This window comes from Piliocolobus tephrosceles, chromosome 17 (assembly GCF_002776525.5).
Source record: "Piliocolobus tephrosceles isolate RC106 chromosome 17, ASM277652v3, whole genome shotgun sequence".
Taxonomy (NCBI): domain Eukaryota; kingdom Metazoa; phylum Chordata; class Mammalia; order Primates; family Cercopithecidae; genus Piliocolobus; species Piliocolobus tephrosceles.
Genome location: NC_045450.1, coordinates 15,339,822 through 15,362,595, shown reverse-complemented (window position 1 = coordinate 15,362,595; position 22,774 = coordinate 15,339,822). Strand labels below are relative to the sequence as shown.

General features: G+C 46.6%; 1 protein-coding gene across 5 annotated transcripts in view; it reads left to right on the top strand.

Moving 5' to 3' along the window:
- The window catches only part of MYH11 (myosin heavy chain 11), a 157,765-nt gene that overhangs the window by 62,712 nt on the left and 72,279 nt on the right, over nt 1–22,774 (top strand). For 2 of the 5 annotated variants that reach the window (XM_023189733.3, XM_023189731.3), the window contains 6 exons: nt 1,631–1,658; nt 12,588–12,690; nt 14,641–14,661; nt 16,878–16,970; nt 20,476–20,539; nt 21,955–22,053. In XM_023189733.3, coding sequence (XP_023045501.1) covers nt 1,631–1,658; nt 12,588–12,690; nt 14,641–14,661; nt 16,878–16,970; nt 20,476–20,539; nt 21,955–22,053 — 408 coding nt within the window. Of the gene's footprint in view, nt 1–1,630; nt 1,659–12,587; nt 12,695–14,418; nt 14,438–14,640; nt 14,662–14,699; nt 14,707–16,877; nt 16,971–20,475; nt 20,540–21,954; nt 22,054–22,774 lie in introns of all 5 variants that reach the window. The other 3 variants (XM_023189735.3, XM_023189732.3, XM_031934478.1) reach the window with 2 other exon arrangements.

Genomic DNA, 22,774 nt, shown 5'->3' with positions numbered 1-22,774 from the left:
CATCCATCCATCCATCCATCCTCCCATCCATCCATCCATCCATCCATCCATCCATCCATCCTCCCATCTGTCCATCCATCCATCCATCCATCCATCCATCCTCCCATCTGTCCGTTCATCCATCCATCCATCCTCCCATCTGTCCGTTCATCCATCCATCCATCCATCTTCCCACCCATCTGCCCATCCACCCACCCATCTACTCACCTACTCATCTACCTATCCACATACCCATCCACCCTCTCATCCATCTGACTATTCATCCATCCACCCATCCATCCATCTACCTACCCATCTACCCACCCTTCAGTTCACCCATCTACGCTTCCTTCCTTCCTTCCTTCCTTCCATCTACTCATCTTCCCTTCCATCTACTCATCCATCCATCTATCCATCCATCCATCCGTCCATCTATCTAACAAGTATAATTCAGCACCTACTATCTATCTGCCAGTACTAGAGATACAATGTTAAACCAAGCCTAGGAGACTTTTGATGAAATGAAGCTTGTGAGAGCTGTGCACTGAACTAGTAGGACTGAAGCCAGGGAGTGGATGTAAGAAATGCTTGCCACTGTGGCAGGCATTGTCCATCAGCAGATATGATACTGGGATTTCTACATCATTAGGTGACCATTGAAAGTGTTGGTAACTGTTCTCAGATCTCTCTTTGGGAAGGAAATGGGTCTTCAGAGCCTGGCTCCACGTCAGAGGCCTCTTTAAGAGTAGAAGGTGATAGGTAATGTCTGCTTAATCACGTTTAGTTCTTTGATGACCTCTGTATCTTTTGGGTTTCTCTGGTGGTAAATAATGGAGACTGACTCTGTCATCTAGTAGAGGAAAGGGATTTGTAGGGGAGTGTGGAGGAGCTCACAGATGTGGCGGGAATGCTGGGAATCAGGCTAGGTATATGATAGAAACTGGGGCTGCTTGGGCCCAGGGGCAGAAAGAAAGTCTGCCTCAGGGCTCTGTCCACCTGCTGTGCTTCCCTGTCCTTGACTGAGCTTGGAGTTTTAGGCCAGAGAGTCCGACCAATGCAGCCTGGAATACATTCTTACCTCTTTGTTGAAGGTATTTACGAGGCAGTCCCAGTAAGACTGTACATGATGGCAGGGGTGATGGGGGAAACCTCAAGGACCACAGGATGCTTCTGGAAGAAGAGGAAATGGATGCTGGATTTACAAAAAAACACAAATGTGCACAATACTATATTACAGATGAAGGAACTGAGGCATGGAGTTTAAGAATACTTGCCCAAGGCCACAGAGCAGAGAAGTGGCTAAGTGGGACTCCAATCTGTATAGATCTAACATCCGTGTTCGGTTCCTAACCTAATCTGGGTGGGGTGGGCCTCCAGCAACACCTCCAGAACTGATGTGGCTGGATGCTAATGACTCCTGGATCAGTCAGGCTCCAGCATCTTTCTGGGGCTGCCTCTTGGACTTTTTAGGGCTGCCCTTTTGGCTTTGGTCTTGGCTCCTCTGGCCTGGGCAATAAGCCCAGCTGACCTGTTGTCACTTCCAGTGGGGCCGGCATGGAGGAACTTTAGAATGTCCCTGGGAGGAGCCAAGTCCAGACCCTTAGCTCAGAGCTCATTTTAATTCATGGCTCTTTTTTCTTTCTGTTTGCAGATCGGGAGGACCAGTCCATTCTATGCACGTAAGTGGAACTGCTTTATACTCTGTTTTTGTTTTGTTTTGTTTTCCGGAGTCGAGATCCAACCTATGAAAGAAAAGAAGCATGAGTACGGATTGATTTGTTCACGGTTCCAAGTGCCTCTCTTTATACCTGGCACAGTGTAGATACTCATTAAACATTTGTGATACATGTTCTTCTGCAGAGGCAGGCAAACTTAAACTCTTAATGACATCTGGTATCATTTGGTTCCATACCTCTCCTCCTTCCAAAAAACTAGCATTTATTGAACATGTACTGTGTGCCAGGACTTGAACTAAACATTTTATATGCAGAATCTAATCTAGTTGCATAACAGCCATCTGTATGAATAGGGAAGATGTTAAACTATCACTTTAATATTTCACAATTATCAAGCCACAAACACATCAGAGCCATATTTGGTGGCTGGTGTGGTGGTTGGTGTCACCATTTCTTTGAAGACCTAGGTACATAGGCAGAAGATAGTAACTCAATTTTAGAATCATTCAGAGAATTTTCATTATTGTATTTATATGCAAGTAACATATTAATATATATTGTTGATTCATGGACATTGAACTCACAGCCAGCAGCTCTGTGGCTGATGCCTGGATGAAGTTTATCTGATGTGTATTTCTTACATAATGCATATCACAACCTTATTGTGCTTGGAAACATGAGCCAACACTTGAGCACTATGCTGGGGACGTTTTAGTATGTGTGCTGCTAAAGGGAGCATATCTGAAGGGACATTTTAAACTGCAAAATAACTAACAAAAAGCCACAAAAATACAAAAAGAGGTGGCACAAAATATGCTAGAAAAAGGACAGTTGTTTACAGTATGAGAGTTGAAACTAGAAGGTAGAGCATTCCCCTGTTCAACCTGAGCTGGTAACGTGTGCATTGGTGGAGTCGAATTTTCCATGCTCTGCACATGTTCACAAATGACCACAAAAGTGCCATGAATATTGATTTTGGGGTTACAAATAACTTTCAGCAGGTGGGTGAATTTGCAAATATGGAATATGTAAATATTGAGGATAGACTGTGTGTGTGTATATATAATTTAATATATAATATATATTATATTTAATATATTTATATTCATATATATTTTTTTGGAAGCAACTAAAGCTATAATTAACAGGGGTTATTTAAATAAAATACAGCATTTCCAGGTAGCCACTACAAAGAGTGAGGCTGATCTATTTATGCTTAGAATGCTCTTTATTATAGATATATCGATGACGGGAAAACACAAGGGCAAACCAGCATATGCATAATGTAATCGTGTGCGTCTTTAAAAAGAGCAGGAATGCGTGGACATGCATATGTTTCCTATTTGCATAAAATTATCTGGAAGGGCAATTAAAAACTAGTAATAAGAATTGCAGGTGGTGATGGATGGTAGGATGGCAATGAACTGTATCAAGAGAAGATTGAAACAATTCATAAGTTTGGGATTGATACAGCTAGAAAACCTGGAAACAATAAAACAAAGGCAATTATAAACTCCAGGAAAAAACAAAAGTTGGGATGGAAGGAGAAGTAATCACATTGGACTAAGGAGCCCAGCTGTGCAAGTTTGGAATATTTATCTAACCAGAAAAACTACCTGTGATGGAATTGGCTCTGTGGGGAAAGGGAAGAGGATTAGATGGGAACTGAATTCTCATCTTCCATGGTCAGAAGTAAACATTTGATGTTTAACAATGAATAGTCTGGATCTAGAGATATAATGCTACCTAGCTATGTGGATACAAATGCTAAAACAACCTGCTGACCTGGTTTCCTAGTTTTCTGGCTTCTACGGGTCACCTACATTCCTTGGCTCATGGTCTCTTCCTCTATCTTTAAATCCTGCAGCACAGTATCTTCAAATCTCTTTCTCTGGTCCCCCTACCTCCCTCTTATAAGGCCCAGGACCCTTGTGGCTATATTAGTCCCACCTAGATTATCCAAGACAGTCTCCTCATCTCAGGCAAACATATTCACAGATTCTGAGGACAGGCTATGGACATTCTTGTGGGGGCTGTTTTTCAGCTGACCACGGAGGCATTTGATCCCCTAGGAGCCAAACCCATGCATAAGCCACATGTCTCCTCCCCAGGACCCAAAATAGTGTTGCTCAACTGCCCTCTGTTGAGTGAATGAATTAAGTGTGGTAACAGAGAGGTGCAGGAAAGAGTAGGACTTTCAGATGACTTCCTAGCTGTGTGGCTATGCATGAGTCACTTAACCTCTCTGAGCTGAGCTTATGGAGAGGCTGTGAAGATGAAGAAGAGGCCACCCTGCTCTCATTTCCAGCACCCATGCCATCAGCAGTGCTGTCTAACATAACTTTGTGATGAGTTCACTTAAAATGTTCACTTAAAAGTTCACTTAATTGAGCTCTTAAAAAGTGGCAAGTGTATTACGGAGCTGAATTTTTAATATTTTAGTTAATTTGGATAGTGGTTCCTAACTTGGACAGTGTGATGCTGAAATATTTCTCATCTATGTCCATTCCTCTGACTCCACCACCTCTTCGTAGTTCACGGTCCCATCACCTCTCACCAAGGCCTCTGCAGTAGTCTCTTAAGCTCCCTGCTCCCACTGCTTGCTTCCTTCCTTCCTTCCTTCAATAGGAATATTCATCCATTATTCATTGAATAAATATTCATTAGCATGCTGTCATAAAGTGTGGATTCCAGAACCTAACCCTTTGGGTTTGAATGCTGGCCCCATCATTGTCTAGTTGTATGCTCCAGGAAACAGGTCGGTTTACTTCTCTGAGCCTCAGTGTCCCCATCTGTAAAATGGGAACAGTAAGCACCCCATTGTGTTGTTGGAAGGATTAAACGAGTCACTACATGTGAAGAACGGAGAAACAGGCCACTACCCCATGGCGAGCACTTTGTAATGATCAATTGCTATTGCAGTGAAAGTGCTCACTATTTTTTAAAAATCCTTCCTGCAATCCAGTATCCATCATGCAGTTTATTTATTTATTTATTTATTTATTTTGAGATACAGTTTTGCTCTTGTTGCCCAGGCTGGAGTGCAATGGTGTGATCTTGGCTCACCGCAACCTCCACCTCCCAGGTTCAAGTGATTCTCCTGCCTCAGCCTCACGGTAGCTGGGATTACAGGCATGTGCCACCATGCCCGGCTAATTTTGTATTTTTAGTAGAGACAGGGTTTCGCCATGTTGGTCAGGCTGGTCTTGAACTCCTGACCTCAGGTGACCCAGGGAGCCTCTGTCTCCCAAGTGCTGGGATTACAGGCATGAGCCGCTGCGCCTGGCCCATCCTGCAGTTTGTTGTTGTTGTTATTTTTTTGTTGAGACAGAGTCTCACTCTTGTCCAGGCTGGAGTGCAGTGGTGCAATCTCGGCTCACTGCAACCCCTGCCTCCTGGGTTCAAGCAATTCTCCTGCCTCAGCTTCCCGAGTAGTATGCCATCATGCCCGGCTGATTTTTATATTGTTAATAGAGATGGGGTTTCTCCATGTTGGCCAGCCTTGTCTCAAACTCCTGATTTCAGATGATCCACCCAACTTGGTCAGCCTCCCAAAGTGCTGGGATTGCAGGCATGAGCCACTGTGCCCAGCCCATCCTGCAGTTTTGATTCTCCCCACACTGGTTCTAAAGCCCCATTCCCCTCCTGAAATGGTTTCCTGCACCCATGAGAATAAAACTCAGATTCCTTACCATGACTTGGAAGATTGAGTGTGGATCCGCTCTTCCCTCGTCACTTCCTGCTGTCCGCCTCTGTTGTGGCCCTCCAGCCACACCGGAGAGCATTCTGCCTTATACCTAAGCCCAGCATTTCCCTCCCTTGGACCTCTGTCCACACCATTTGCCCTGCCTGGCCCACCCTTCCCTCCATCATTCCCACAGGGCTCTCTTGTAACTTTCAAGGCTCAGCAACTCCCTGGCTTCCCCATCCACAGCCTCCCCTCTCCTCCCTTCCCCTCGATCTTCTCAGTCATATCACCCTGATGTAGCAATATCTCCACCACAAACTATCTTGATTATTTTTTTGTTGACTTCGCTGTTATGTATCTCCATCTCCTGGAATGCAGCGTTAGCAAGGACTCAGCACACTGCCCACACACAACCAATGCTGGAGAAGTAGGCGTTAGCCATTGTTAGAGAGGAAATCCGAAAACGATGCAACTATTATTTGCAAATGCTTCCAGTCACCCCAGAACCACCAACATCTTCAGTCTCTGTATTAGATTTTATTTTCCTTGTTGTGAAATTCAGCCGAAGTGACTAGAAGGACCTGCAAGTTGACAGTAGGGCTGAGCTTTCAGGCATAGTTGATGGTCAAGAGAAGCCAGGCTGGAACCAACTGTTTGGTTATGCAGTTAAGAAACTGGAAATTGGCTGGGTGTGGTGGCTTATGCCTGGAAACTCAGGGTCTTCAGAGGCCGAGGCAGGAGGGTTGCTTAAGGCCAGAAGTTTGAGACCAAACTGAGGAACACAGTGAGACCCCATCAGTACAACAAATTCAAAAATTAGCTAGGTGGGATGGTGCATGCCTGTAGTCCCAGCTACTCAGGAGGTTGGGGAGGGAGGATCACTTGAGCTTGGGAGTTAGAGGCTAAGTGAGCTGTGATCGTACCACTGCACCTCAGTCTGGGCAACAGAGCAAGACCCAGAGATTGAGAGGAAGGGAGGAAGGGAAGGAAGAAAAGAAAGGAAGGAAAACTGAAAACTGAATAAATGTAATTTTTAGGCCTGAGTTGTATTTTGTCTAGCATGTAATCCATCCAGTGTACTCAGTTTAATTAGAGGCCATGGGCCTGGTTGGAGAAAGAGCTGTGTAATCAAGGGGCTAAATTAAGAGGAGGAGGATGGTGGCACATAAAATTAGAGAGAGGTAGGGGGGGTGCTTCCAGGCCCTGGGGAGGAGTTTAAACTTTCGTCTAAAATGAATGACAGGCTGGGCACGGTGGCCCATGCCTGTAATCCTAGCACTTTGGGAGGCCAAGGCAGGCTGATCGCTTGAGCTCAGGAGTTCAAGACCAGCCTGGCCAACATGGCAAAACCCTGTCTCTATAAAAAACACAAAAATTAGCTGAGCGTAATAGCATGTGCCTGTAGTCCCAGCTACTTAGGAGGGTGAGGCAGGAGGATCTCAGCTCACCGTGCCTGGGAGGCAGAAATTTGGCAGTAAGCCAAGATTACACCACTGCACTTCAGCCTGGGTGACACAGTGAGATCCCACCTCAAAAAATATATACAATAATAAAATAAATAAATAAAGTGGATGAGAAGGTGCTAAGGGACTCAGGCCAGGGAAGGACAAATTTGACCAGTGGGTCAAATCAGGCCCTTGCCTATTTGTTCTAGATAAAGTTTTATTGAAACACAGCTGCACCCACTTGTTTACATATTTGCTTTTGTGCTGCAGTGGAGAGCTGAGCTTTTACAGAGTTTGCTAACTCCTAGCTTAAACAGTGGGAAATTGTGAATATTATTTATATCTTAATGATAGGATGAAAGTTGAAAATCATTATACAAACAATAGATAAGCACTAAGGAAGCAGTGGTTATAAAAGTAATAGTAGGTGGGCACAGTGGCTCGCACCTGTAATCCCAACATTTTAGGAGGCCAAGGCAGGAGGATTGCCTGAGGCCTGGAGTTCAAGACTATCCTGGACAACTTAGCGAGACTCCACAAAACCAAAAAGTTAGCTAGGTGTAGTGGCACATGCTTGTCATCCCAGCTACTCAGGAGGCTGAGGTGGGAGGGTCACATGAACCCAGGAGTTCGGGATTGCAGTGAGTCAAGGTTGTGCCATTGCACTCCAGCCTGAGCAGCAAGCAAAACTATCTCAAAAAACAAAAGTAATAATAACTAGCATTTTGATATACCAGGCATTGTTCTAAGCATTTCATATAAATATTCACTCGTTTAATCCTCATAAGAATCATATAAAAGGTCAGGCATGGTGGCTCATGCCTGCAGTCCCAGCACTTTGGGAGGCTGAGGCTAGAGATCACTTGAGACCAGGAGTCCGAGAACAGCTTGGGCAAAACAGTGAGACCCCTATCTCTACAAAAAATTTAAAGATTAGCCAACTGTGGTGGTGTGCACCTGTAGTCCCAGCTACTTGGGAGGCTGGGGCAGGAATATCACTCGAGCCTAGGAATTCTCAGTTGCGGTGAGCTATGATTGCATCACTGCACTCCAGACTGGGCCACAGAGTGAGACCTTGTCTCAAAAAAAAAAAAAAAAAAATCATACAAGGTAAGTGTTTTTATTATACCCATTTTATAATGGGGTAAAGAAACTGAGGTATGGAGAGTCTAAATGACTTGCCTAAGGTCACACACAGGTAACTGGCAGAGCAGGGATTTGAACTTGAGCAACCTGGCCCTGGAGCCCATTATGCTATTCTGCCAATTGATGCTGTAGGGGAGAGAGGCGTTCTGCCTGGGGTTTTGCAGGATGTGTAGGAGTTGTACAGTACAAAATGCCAGAATGCCTTGCCAGTCACATAAAGACCAGGGACTGAATAGCTGTGCGGTTCATCAGAGACAATTTGGCTTTCCTACAAATGACAAACCACAGGCTGCAATGGACTTGGCAATATTCAACCTCGGGAGCCAGGACTAGGTACAGAATTTGTAAAATTTTGCAAAATGAAAATGCTGGCTGAGCACAGTGGTTCACACCTGGAATCCCAGCACTTTGGGAGGCTGAGGCGGGCAGATCACGTGAGGTCAGGAGTTCAAGGCCAGCCTCACTCACCAACATGGTGAAATCCCATCTCTACTAAAAATACAAAAATTACCCAGGCATAGTGGCAGGCACCTGTAGTTCCAGCTACTTGGGAGGCTGAGGCAGGAGAATCACTTGAACCTGGGAGGTAGAGGTTGCAGTGAGCCAAGATCACACACTGTACTCCAGCCGGGCAATAGAGCAAGACTCAGTCTCAAAAGAAAAGAAAATGCAGAGCCTTTATAAAGAATTATGAATAATTTCCAGATGGCAGCATTAGAGTATTAAATCAAGCACAGGGTGGTCCCTGTAAGACTGTACAGGTCCCACTGATGAAGCCAGCCTGGATGAGGGGTTAAGTGGCCATTGGGTGGTTCCTCCCAGCCGCTGGGGCTGGACTGATTAAAAGGAACTGGCATTGGGGTAATTACAAGGCCAGGAGGCCGTATTTGGTCATGAGTCCGGTCCTTCTCTGGGAACAGGAAGAGGAAGAAACAAGAAAGGAGTTTAGGGTGCTCAGACCAGGAAGGCATCTTCACCCCTAGAGGTGGAGGTCAGAAAAGCCAAGTTATGAATGTTTCTGGACCAACTCAGAGCATATCAACCTTCAGACGCTCACGAGCCTGGAGCTTGGGATGTTTTATTTGGCAGAACCTCCCAGGGCAATTTGTTTTTCTCAACAGAACTTGGGAACAGTGGAGCCCAGCAGCTACATGGGAAGGGGTAGAGTCCCAGAGTTTACGTCCCACTCCCCATCCTGGGCAAAGTGGAAGACCATAGCCATGGATGGGGCACGTTGATGTCTTTGGTTTTTTGTTTGTTTGTGTTTGTTTTTTGAGATGGAGTCTCATTCTATTGCCCAGGCTGGAGTGCATTGGCACAATCTCAGCTCACTGTAACCTCCACCTCCTGGGTTCAAGCGATTCTCCTGCCTCAGCCCCCTCCCTCCACCAAGTAGCTGGGATTACAAGCGCACACCAATACGCCCAGCTAATTTTTGTATTTTTAGTAGAGACAGGGTTTCACCATGTTGGCCAGGCTGGTCTTGAACTCCTGACCTCAAGTGATCCACCTGCCTCGGCTTCCCAAAGTGCTGGGATGACAGGCGTGAGCCACCGCACCCGGTGATGTCTTTGTTGTAAAAGGGAGGAGGTGAGGGAGGTTCAAGGCCAGAGTGGAAAGGAAGGAATTGTTGTGGGAAAGAGAAGGGAGCACCAGCAGTCTAGGAACACTGGTTTGTCAGCATGAAGAGTGTGTTTCACACGTGTTGTTTGTGCACACTGCTGTCCTGATTCTTGTCTTGGATCTGAATAGGTTCATGACCACCTACACAAGTGGTTTCCTACATCCAAAAGTTTCTCTACTTTCTCTTGCTTGAATCAGAATCCATCCCCTTCACTTTAGAATGAAGTCTAGCAAAGTTCTGACGTTAGCCTGATTGAAGTAATTCATACTTGGGTGTGAATGACTGAGTGGCTTCATTCATTGGTTAGGGCAAGTAAAGACTCCTGGAGTATATGGCAGAACTCCGATGGAGTGGTGCTGGGACTTCACTCTGTCTTTTCTCTTTGCTGATTTGTTAAAATAAAAGGGTAGGAGGCAGAACATGGGCCCTGGTGTCAAGTGGACCTAAGTTCAAATCCTGCTTCTCCTCCATTTCCTATCTGTGTGAAAACAAGAGCAATTGTGGGCTGCAGCAATTTACTTCAACCTCTCTTTGCCTCATTTTCCCCAGGTGGGTGATGGGGATAATTAATAACTCTCTCATTAGATTGCTGGGTAGAGTAAGTGTAAAGGTTTGTGAGCCCAAAGCCTAGTACTGTGTAGGCCTTCAACAAATATCAATTCCCCTTCCCCAGCCCTTCTTCTGGCCTTGGAAAGCAAGCCCCTAGAGGGTTGGGCCTGTGTCATGGAACAACTTGGTGAAATGTAGGAAAAGGAATTCTGATTGCATTAGAATCAGAGACCTGACTTTCCATTCTGACTGTATCACTTCTTTGCTGTGTGACCTAGGGAAAATTGCTTACCGACTCTGTGCAAGACTCCTCCTTCTATAACAACATGGAGGCAGGAAGAGGATAAAGGAAATAATTCATGTAGAGCAATTAGCAAGGGACCCTTCCCTCTATATCTCCCCAATGACAATTCTTCTCTCTCTTAAGAGATGGGATCTTGCTATGCCAATTCTTCTCTCCCTTAAGAGATGGGATCTTGCTTTGTTGCCCAGGCTTCTCTCAAACTCCTGGCCTCAAGGGATCCTCCCAACTCAGCCTCCTGAGTAGCTGTGAATATAAACGTGGCCAATTCTCTGCTGCACCTGGCCAGTCCTCCTCTTTTACACACATACACACACACACACACACACACACACACACACAATCTGGTCTCAGTTTCCCCTTCTGGGGATATAGGGTAATACCTTCATGGTTCCCATTTCATAAACTGCCGCTGAGGCCATGTGAAACAATGTGGCCACTGGGAAGGAAGGCCTCTAGGAGGGGAAGGGACTGCACAAAGTCACTGCAAGATGTTCCATCATTCTTGGCCATCAGACACTTGATTTCTGGACAGTTGGACCTGTAGGATTAGGCCCAGCAATTTGGGCCACTTTTTTTTTTCTTTCCCTCTTTCTTTTTCTTTTCTTCTATTTCTTTTTTAAGCCATGAGCCAAGTTATTAATGGGCCCTTGGCAGAGAAAATTAATTTCTTTACTTCCTAATTAGGAAGAAGAGCAGAGACTGTACTAGCTGTGGTGGCTCTGGTTCAGCACAGAGAACCTTGGGCCGACCTTGGGGTGAACAAATTCTTTTCCCAACTTAAAAAAAAATCTCTCTTATATTTTAGAGTATTAAGTGAGCTCAGAAAATGAGAGAGATGAGGCAAAGAAAGAAAACACAAAAAACAAAAGTAAACTGAAAAAATAGGAGAAGACGATAAACAACTGAAGTTTCGGTCAAGGCACTGTTCTTATCTTTCACTAGGAGTGGTGGGACATAGAGGCGGTATCTAGATGGAGCCATTCCATTGTGATTATTTCTGATGGCCAAAACGGGTAGCTAGTTCATGAAGACTACCTTGGTATAAAAAAAAATCTACCTTCATATTCCAGGAGTACACACTTCTTTGATAAGACAAACCATGTCATACTGATCTAAACATATCAGTCATTTACACTTTAGTGTGAATTACTTCAACTGGGCTTATCCTTAGATACTTGGCTGAGATCATCAGCTAGCCTCCTGATACATGGGGTGGGATTCCTCAGAAGATAAAGGGACTTGCCTCTGCTCAGTGATCAATGGGATAACCAGTTTTTTGGTAAATTTTTCTTTCCATAAGGGAGCTTCTTAAACTTTAGGTCCTGGTACTCCAGAGGCACTTAAGTCCTTTCTTGAAGGCTGCCTTGTGCCTGGTCTTTCCATTTCTAGCAATGCCAATGATGTCTTAAAAGTAGACAATTCCAAATAAACCTGTTTGGACCCTTGTAGGAAAACTAAGGTTTTCTTTTTCACCCTATTTTTTAAAAGATGAAGTCTTGCTCTGTCACCCAGGCTGGAGTCCAGTGGTGTGATCATAGCTCACTGCAGCCTCAAACTCCTGAGCTCAGGCCATCCTCCCACCTCAGCCTCCTGAGTAGCTGGGACTACAGGCATGCACTACCATGCCTGGTTAATTTTTCTTATTTTTTAGAGAGTCAGGGTTTTGCTGTATTGCTCATGCTGGTCTTGCACTCCTGGACTCGAGTGAGCCTTCTGCCTCAACTTCCCCAATAGCTGGGACTACAGGCATGTGCCACCATGCCTGGCTAATTTTTAAATTTTTTTGTAGAGGCATTGTCTCTCTGTGTTGCTGAGGCTGGTCTCAGACTCCTGGGCTCAAATGATCCTCCCACCTCAGCCTCCCGAAGTGCTGGGATCACAGGCGTGAGCCATCACGCCCAGCCCACCTTTTCACTCTTTGTGTCTGAATTCTTTTGTACGTCCTCTTGGAAGGAATAGATCGGGCATTGGACCTAGGTTGGGGACCCAGTTCAGCTCACTACCAGAGATGTGACCTTGGGCAAGTTCCTTCCCCTCTGGCAGCCTCCGTTTCACCGTCTGGGAAATGGTGGTGATGATCAGTATCATTCTGCCTGGCTCATGGAGCCGCGGAAAGGTCACCATGGAACGTGTGCATAGATGATGTCCACTGGGTCACTGTTCCTGTGTCTTTCAGAGGCGAGTCCGGAGCCGGGAAAACCGAAAACACCAAGAAGGTCATTCAGTACCTGGCCGTGGTGGCCTCCTCCCACAAGGGCAAGAAAGACACAAGTATCACGGTGAGTGGCAGTTCCCAGTCAGAGACCATGATTTAGCCAACCGGTCTCCAGCTTGCAGCGCAACCGCGATACAAACAGAACATCGCTGCAAGAACTCAGGCCCTGTCTGACTACCCCTCCCCTGAAGACTCAAAGAGGGACCATCTTTTTGGCGAGCAGGCCTGTTGAGTATGGGTGATTTCTTGGTTCAGCTGGAAGCATCCTTCCAGAAGGGGGTCCGTTTTGTGAAATGAGAATAAGTCCTTTCCTTCTGCAGTGAGATCTTCCTTCACGTCGGGGCTTCTCAGTGGTGGCACTGATGTCATTTTGGACCAGATAACTCTTTCTTGGAGGGACTTCCCCGTGCTTCGTACAATATTTCACGACATCCCTGGCCTCGACCCACTAGACGCCGATAGCCCCCTTCCCTCCAGTTGTGACAACCAGAAATATCTGTAGACTTGTCAGATGTCCCCTGGGGTGGGACAGCTACCCTAGATTGAGAAGCACTCCCTTCAGTGAATCTCTGTAAAGTCCTAGGGGTTAAGGTACCTTCTGGGTTCCCTGATTCCTCCACATGTCCCCCATCCCTGGGATGGAGATGCTGGTATCACTTGGCCCATGCGCTTCAGTGCAATGCCATTCAGTAACTGTGTATTGAGCACCTACTGTGTGCCAGGCACCACTTGGGGTGGGGACCTGGGGATAAGTCTGAGAGATGCTGTTATTCGCTTCTGCGAGCTTCTGGACCTGTGGAAGAGCATGTAGTTGTCAAATAATCCAAGAAATAAACAGATGATGACACAGTATGACTAATGATGACACAGTATGACTAATGATGACACAGTATGACTAAGAGCTTGGGAGGAAAAGAAGAGGAGGTTTCTAGAGTCACCCCCTCTAGGGCCCATCCTTTTCTTCCTCCTTGTGTGTCAGCCCCGCCCCATCTGTCCCACAGGAGGGGGCACGCGGTGGGGCCGCCAGGACTGGCCAGCACCTCCGTCTGCAGGTTCGCAGGCAGAAAGATGGTAGGATGGAGATCTGACCATGGTGTGGGGGTGTCTCCAGTGTTCGCCATTCCAGATGTCGCTTTAGGCCCTCAGAGGGGACTCCCGGGCAGCCACCATGGTTGGGTTGTCCAGAGGCCCTTGGAGATCTGAAATGGGCACTGGTTGTGGCTTTGGAGAACTTTCCTTCTCTGAACAAATGCAGGAAACTCAAGATTCAGCATCCTAGAGTTGTCTCTGGCAAGTTGGTTTCTAGCCATAGTGAGGGGGAACAATGGCTCCAAAGGCTGCGTGGCAGTTAAAATACAGTTTCCACTGCCTTCGCTTTCCCTAAAGAGTAAAAATAGGACATAATACTTTCTAACAACTCATCTTTATCAAGGGCCTAGTATGTGCTACTTGTTTTGGCCGCGTGTGTAAACACATCTCAGGCGTTGTCTCACTGGATCATTGGATACTGTTTTAAGGAGCCTAATGTGACCCCAGTAATTATGAGAACCTTTGAAATGTCCGGATCTCTAAGAAACTAGAAAAAGGAGGGAATGGCTGAGCATGGGGGCTCATGACTGTAATCTCAGTGCTGTGGGAGGCAAAGGCGGGAGGATGGTCTGAGCCCAGGAGTTCAGGACCAGTCTGGGTGACATAGTAAGACCCTGTCTGTACAAAAAAAAAAAAAAATAGAATTAGCCAGGCATGGTGTGCATGCCTGTAGTCTTAGCTTCTTGGGAGGTTGAGGCAGGAGGATCGCCTGAGCCCAGTAGGTTGAGACTGCAGTGAGCTGTGATCGCATCCCTGCAGCTAAACAGAGAGGGAAAAAACAGTATCAAGGAAAAGGAGCTGACCTATCTGTCTTGGGGACTCCAGGCTGTTTGGGGGGATCAAAGTCATATATTCTCCAGCCCCTGATGTCCATGTGATGGAAATAACACTGACATTTGTTTTATACTGTGTTGTTCAACCACAGCAAGGCCCATCTTTTGCCTACGTGAGTAACTGAGAGTGTTTTCCTGGTGTGTAGGGGAGGCACGGAGTGAATTTAGATCTGCATGGTCCTGTTGCACCCACCAAGTCCTGTAGCTGGTGGTAGACATGGGGTAGGCCCTGGAGTTTCACAACTCAAACAAGTAAATGCACCAAGATACCATCCTGTGGGTGTCTGATGCCAGGGCAGGGTGTGGGGGTGCATTTACCACCCACTGGACTCCTATTGGAATCCCCAGATTTGCGCTTCAGCCTGAAATGGATTTCTCCGGTTCAGAATGAACCCCTGCACCCTTCAAAGCATCCACTCCTGGTACCCCTGACTGGAACAACCTAGACAGAGACGTCTGTCCCATCTGGCTGAGTGTCTTAGGACTGTCAGGCACCAAACTTCCCTGGCTCAATGGATAGTCAATGGCACAGCTGTGGCATGCCTCCCTCTTTTCTCCCCGCCATCATCCCTAAGTTTCTTCCCCCAGCCCTGTCCCTGGTGCACCAGTGTGTCCCTGTGCATGCGTGTGCAGTGTGTGTCTGTCCCTTGCATGCTGGTTGCTTGACTCAAGCCTCCAGAAACCATCTTGGAGGTTGCGATGCACTAGCTTTGGTGGTGCGGTAAGGCCCCAGCTACGCAACGCATAACCTGGTCCTGCCTGGACCTGTGCATATGAACTCATCTCTAACGCAGAGCTTGGGGGGCTGACATGTGGGTCCCACCCCTAGAAGAAACCCACGGGTGTCTTCCTCGGCTCCCAAAAAGATCATTCAATCCATCTTAGTTAGACCCCGGGTGACAGTGTTGCAGATCAGAAGGAGAAGTGCAGTTCTTATTTGGGATCTGCTCTTGTGTGACCTTGGCCGAGTCAGTTAACTTCTCGGGGCCAGGGTTTCGTCATCTATGAAATGAAGGGTTTGCACCAGGTCCCCTCATTTAAAGCTCTCTTGCCAGGACTTTTCAACCTTATCTGCTAGAATCCCCATTCTAGAAAGGGAATCTTTTTCAGAGACCATGGAGACCCCAAGTTTATGTGAACAAAAGTGATTCCTTTAGTCATCTTCCCACCAACAAAGAAACACGCACAGCGCTCCTCGTAAATTTCCACCGGTCTCAGCTGTGGTGATTCCGCTTGTGGCTAAGATTTTTATGCGAATGAGGCTTTTGCTTCATCTTTCTCTGGGAGCTACAAAAAGGATGATGTGTAGACGAATAAAAACAGAAACAAATAGCAGCTTCCTGCTTTGTCCTGTAGACCAGGTACCCTGATGCCTTCCTGGCATGCAGAGGAACAAGGAGAAGCCATGCCCATCCTTGTCCCCTCTAGACACTTTCCCGGCTCCTGTCCAGCCCAGCCCTGCTGCCTGGAAAAATAAGGAAGGGAAGGCAGGAGGGAGATCAAGGAGAAAAACTCCCAGAATCCAGGGCCTGGAGGCTTTGGGGCCCATCTGCAGCCGCTATGTTTTAGGGCTAGGCCAAGAGCAGCTCCTTTGCTTTCCCAGCTTAACTTACCACATTGGCCCTTTCCTGCCATGATTAATCACGTGACCGCATTTGTGCACATAGCCGGTGGGCTATGTACAGTCTCGGCTGCCTTTTAACCCAGTGAATGGAGCTCAGGCAACCTGCTTTGAAGCTTTATTCTGCAGTCTGCTAAGAGGATTCCTGGTGGGTTTTGTGCATTCCTTACTTGTCTTCTGTAGGAGACTTCAGAAAACCAGTCCTGGTTTTCTGTCCTGAGAAAGGAAAAATTGCAGCTTAAAAAAATTACACTAAAATAATCAGAAGGAGGATTGTAGTGGTTTAACTTGAAGAAGATTGCTTGTTAAAAATAAACAGCAGCATGACTGCCATGTACAGTGGGGCAGGTGGTGCACTGCACAACTCTGTGGGGCACCATTCATCATGATGTAAATGATGTCATCGGCATTGTACAAGGCAGTGGCTTTGAGTGGCAGTGATATTGTAGAGATGAGTAGGCCCTAGTCTTGAAAAAAGTGACCTTCCTAAGCAGTAGATGTCCTAGCTATGAGAGAGCTCAGACAGTTGCTTCTTTTCTTCTGAAATCCTCCTGTAAATCTGGACATTAGCATCGGGTTCTAAGAGGAGGTAGGAGATAGGAGAGAACCTGTGGGTTAAGGGCAGAGTTTTGTGACAACATCTATCCAAGGTAGAACTGTCAGGACCTAGGTTGCTTTCTCCAATAACTAGATGTGAATGAATTTTAGGGAGAGCTGGAAAAGCAGCTTCTACAAGCAAACCCGATTCTGGAGGCTTTCGGCAATGCCAAAACAGTCAAGAATGACAACTCCTCACGATTCGTAAGTAGCAAAGCCACGCGGGTTTTCCAGAAAAGGTTTGGTGTCATTTCCTGCCTGGGCTGCAGAGTGTCTGTGTGCGGAGGTGGGAGGGGCATCTGACCCTGGAGAGATGGGCTGTACCTTACAATCTCGCAAGGGCTCCTGCCTCTCACATTCTCATTCATTCATTCATTCATTCATTTACTGTTCACTCAACAAATACTGGTCGGGTGCGGTGGCTCACACCTGTAATCCCAGCACTTCGGGAGGCTGAGATGGGAGGATCACTTGAGCCCAGGGGTTCTAGACCAGCCTAGGCAACAAAGTGAGACCCCCCCATCTCTATTATTAAAATTTTAAAAATTATTTATTAAGCACGTGCTATGTGCTAGACCCTTACATCCAATACCATTTTATGTAGCAAAACATGAATTGAGTGCCAACTATGTACCAGGCACACACCTTCTCCAAGAAATATTTAGTAAGTACCTACTCTGTGCAATTATTCTAGTAGGCACTTTTACATGTACCACCATTCTCTTTCTTTGTTTCTCATTTGCTGTTCTTATTAAGTGCCGCTTGCTCACTGGGATGGGGTCCCGTGAAAGACTTTGCAGAAAGCTCTGCTCTGCTGAGCATATTCACATGGTGGCCCCTGACCCTGCAATCCCCAAGGCCCATTTTAGTAACAAACAATTACACAACGTCTCCTTTCCTCGCCCAAAATTAGAATCATAGATAGTATCACCTCCTACACGGATTAGATGAATACACGTCAGCGTAATGCCCTAACTGTAATATGAAGAAGAAATAACATAAGACAATTCATTTAAAAAGTGTGCATTTCAGGCCCGGCGAGGTGGCTCATGCCTATAGTCCCAGTACTTTGGGAGACTGAGGTGGGCAGATCACTTGAGCTCAAGAGTTTGAGACCAGCCTGGGCAACATGGAGAAACCCCATCTCTACAAAACTAACTAACTAAATAAATAAATAAATAAAATAAAGTGCATTTCAGCATGTCAATGCTTGGGCCAGGCCACACCAACAGAAGACACAGTAAGAGACAGACACTTAGGTCTATCCACTGGGACAGCTACAAATACAAGGAAAGGGGTCAAGTTCAGGCGCTGATGATGTTGGGATGGGATTCTCCAGAATGACAACTGATTCTCAGTGAAGCACTGAACCGAAAAACAGTCTTCTCTAGAGTCACACAGATGGGATATTTTTATATTACAACAACATTTTAAACACTTTTTAATGCTTTTATTTAAAAGCATAAAAATCTAGGCCGGGCACAGAGTGGCTCACACCTGTAAACCCAGCACTTTGGGAGGCTGAGGTGGGAAGATCACCTGAGGTCAGGAGTTTGAGACTAGCCTAGCCAACATGGTGAAACCCTGTCTCTATAAAAAATACAAAACTTCTCTGGGCGCGGTGACACACGCCTGTATTCCCAGCTACTTGGGAGGCTAAGGTGGGAGAATCGCTTGAACCTGGGGAGATGGAGGTTGTAGCGAGCCAAAGTCACACCACTGCACTGCAACCTGGGTGACAGAGTGAGACTCTGTCTCAAAAAAAAAAAAAAGGCATAAAAATCTAAAGGCATAAAGGTTAGGTTCTAAGTCTAGCTAATTACAAACAGATTTTTACCTCCATGAGTGTCAGATGAGACACTTCAAGAGTCTTAAGGGATGTAGACAAGGATTGGCGTCAGAGACTCTCCTGGTCATTGCAGGACTCCCAAAATATCCTTGGCCCCACTGTTCACTAACAACAATGGCCCCCGCCATCATGTGACAAGCCAAATAATCTCTTCCACTGATTTCCAAAATCTCCATAGCAGATGTGCCGCCTCCACTGAGAAGCACTTTGTTTGCATGTTACAATTCAGTGCAATGTTTCTAGCCCCGTCATAAATGGAAGTAAGTGCAAGACAAATCCCTAAAAACATCCTCCACTCACTGGTGTCCCTGCCATCTTGAGAAGGAGAGTGAAGAAAGGCGCCTGGGCCTTGCCTGTGACCAACCGGCTCTCCCTGGCTCCATTTGGAATATGGTCATCCCAAATCACTCTACTGCATGTTTCCCAGTAGGGAAAGTTGGAAGGTTTTGTCAAGGACTGAGCAAGCCTAGGGGATCGTGTCCACACACGCCAACACTTCCCACCACATTATGTCATGGTGGAGGAAATGGATGAAATCCTGTCTCGCCTATTGAGGAAACAGGAAAAGGGTTGATGCCAACAGATGGAGGATTGGATTCCATTCTTGGTTTCATGGCTTAGCTGAGGCAGGTAGATAGGGCCATCTTTGGAGATACTTGTTGAGCCTCTAGGGCCAGGGACATGACCCATTCCTGTCTAAAGGACATCCTACACAGCGCCTGCTTGGGCATTGTGTCCAATGCGTACTCACCTGTCCCACAGAGAAGGTTTCATCCAGTTGGATGATGTGGGTGCAGCTTGTTTTGGAGCAGGGTGGGGCTTGGGGAGGGAGTCCTTTCCAGCCCCTGAATATGGAAAAACCTTCCTTCTGCTTAGGGCTCTACCTCTCAGGAGCAATGTCATGTTGGACAGTCACTTGATCTCTCTTAGTCTTAGTTTTCCCAGCTTTACAATGGGGATAGCGGGCTGGGCGTGGTAGTTTACTCTTGTAATCCCAGCACTTTGGGAGGCTGAGATGGGAGGATCGCTTGAGTGCAGGAATCTGAGACCAACCTGGGCAAGACAGAGATCCTATCTGTACAAAAACTTTTTTAAAAATTAGTTGGGTATGGTGGTGCATGCCTGTAGTCCTAGCTGCTTGGGAGGCTGAGGTCATGGGGAAAAGGGGATTGCTTGAGCCCAGGAGTTCAAGGTTACAGTGAGCTGTGATTTCACCCCTGCACCCCAGCCTGGGTGACAGAGCAAGACCTTGTCTCTAATAAATAAATGATTTTTTTTTTAAATGGGGATAGCCGGCTGGGCGCGGTGGCTCACGCCTGTAATCCCAGCACTTTGGGAGGCGGGCGGATCACGAGGTCAGGAGATCAAGACCATCCTGGCTAAAGTGGTGAAACCCCATCTCTACTAAAAATACAAAAATAGCCGGGTGTGGTGCTGGGCGCCTGTAGTCCCAGCTACTCAGGAGGCTGAGGAAGGAGAATGGCGTGAACCCGGAGGCGGAGCTTGCATTGAGCTGAGATCGAGCCACTGCACTCCAGCCTGGGCAACAGAGCGAGACTCCATCTCAAAAAAAAAAAATGGGGATAGCCATGATGGACTATGGTCATTGCAAGAGCCAAATGAAATTGATCTGTGAACATGTTTTACACGTTCTGTTGCTGTCAGGCCTGGGGTGGTCTCAGCTCAGCAGATGTTGGTTCTGCCTGATGAGTTGACCTGCGGGGGCTCTGAGTGTTTGCAAGAATCTCCCTGCCCCTCACTCCTCCATCCTCTGTAACATCTCCCTCCTGATTGCCCACAGCATGGGGTTAAAGGCTGAAGTTGGGCAGCAAAGCCTGAACTGTGTTTTCCTGTTGGCAGGGCAAATTCATCCGCATCAACTTCGACGTCACAGGTTACATCGTGGGAGCCAACATTGAGACCTGTATCCTTTCCCTGAGCTTGGGCCAAACGGGCACCCCTGCCCCCTACCAACCTCCAGCCCAGAGGCTGGGAGAGTCCAGGAGCCACCCCTGTCTTTCCAGCCTCTTAGGTTTCTTCCAGAACAAATCTCCCCTTAACAGCAGGCATTGTGGTGCAGTGGTTACACATGTGTGGACCGGACCCCTGGTTTGAACCCCAAAGAAGCAGCCTAGCCTGCATGTGATGCTCGAATGACCTGTCCCGTAGCTGACTGACCTTGGGCTGGTTACTCCACCTGTCATCAGCAAAATGGGGATGATAATGAATGGTACCTGCCTCATAGAAATGTGAGAATAGAGTGAGTGAACTGACATAAAGCTCTATACATACATACATGTATACACACACACACACACACACATATATATATATATATATATATGAAATGTATACCTTAGGCCCTGCCCCAGGTCTACTGAATCAAATGTTGGAGGGTGGAGCCCAGCAAGCTGGGTTTGAATAAGCCCTCTAGGAATTTTGACACACCGTGAGAAAGTCTGAGAATCACTGCTTTCCAGCTAGGACAGGGGCTATGGTAGCCCAGGCACTGCTAGCTGGGTTTAGGACTTGAAGAAGACAAGGTCTGCTGATCCAGCCCCATCATCCCACACCATCACACTTAGTGCTGTGGAAATCCACCCAGTACAGTAGCCCAGCCTCCCAGCTGTCCTCTTTCATCACCCTAGACCCGGTGATCTCCATGCCACCCTCACCTGCCTCCCCTCTGCTCTCCCTCCTGCCACCCTCTGTGGCAGAGCAGCTCTCCTGAAATTAATGAGTATAGTGTGTTTATGGTCTCTCTCCCCTCCGTCCCATCAGACCCCACTCTTGGAACAGCGGGCATGGAAGACAGCTTTGCCACTTGCTAGCTGTATGATCTTGAGAAAGGACTTCCTTTCTCTGAACCTCAGTTTCCCCATAATGAAAACACCAATAATAGTTGCACTTACTTCCTAGCATACTTTGTGAGGCTTCAGTGAGACAATTTATATCAATCGTTTCACATAGGAATGAATCATAAATCATAGAGGGTATCATTATTTGCATTCTGTAATGTCTGAAGAAAGCTCATTTTAAAGAAAATTGGCTGGTGATGGCTGTTAGGGGAACATCTCATTACCATTACCATCTTCCTGGGGTCTTTCTATGCTTTCTCTTTTCACTATATTCCCCTCCCTTCTTTCTACATCTGAGGTCTGCTGGCAGCACCCAGTGGTTCCATTTGTCCACAGGGGCGATGGTCAAAGTTAGACATTACCGATTCCTGGGGCAGAACTGGAAAGTCATCCCGTGCGAATTGGGTGTGATAGGGATGGAGGTGGAAGACCAGAAGAACACCCGCAGTATCCCCAGAATCCCTAACTCCCTCCAAACCAGATCTGCTAGAAAAATCACGGGCAATTCGCCAAGCCAGAGACGAGAGGACATTCCACATCTTTTACTACATGATTGCTGGAGCCAAGGAGAAGATGAAAAGTAAGTGACTAGCAATGACGTGTGATTGGATGGCTTGAGCCTTCCCTTTCATCAGAATCCGAGGTTAAGGGATTGGCTGTTTAAAACAGTCTCAGATCCTGCCAGAAAGGACCATGTCTGTGAGTGACAGATGAGCAGTTCTCCATCTCCTCCCAGTGAGTGAATGTGGCTTTTGTTCAGTCATTCTCATTTACTGACCACCTACTATGTGACATAGTAGCCATCAATTCCAATTAGACATTAGATCATTAATGATTCATGTCTAATTAGACCAGAGAGCATCAAGTCCAACTAGACACAATCTGTGCCTGCAAGGAAAGGGAGAAAGACATTTGCTTTACTTGCCAATTTATAAAACTTGCAAGTATAAAAGATGCATTCTGATTTTATAAGGAATTTGCAGGACCAGCGGGGCTAAGCACTTTTCATTATACATGTTTTGCCAGTGACTTTGTAGAACAGGGGTCAAAACTTTTTCTGTAAAAGGCCAGATAATAAATCTTTAGGCTTTGCAGGCCACACAGCTTCTGTCACAGCTATTCAACTCTGCCATTGTAATGCAAAAGCAGCCACAGGCAATACATAAACCAAGGAGCACAAGCAACACATAAACCAGTAAGTGCAGATGCATCACTGTGTTACAATAAAACTTTATTTACAAAAACAGGCAGTGTGCAGAAGTTTGCCGACCTCTATTGTAGGGAAAAATGTTTTTTATGTA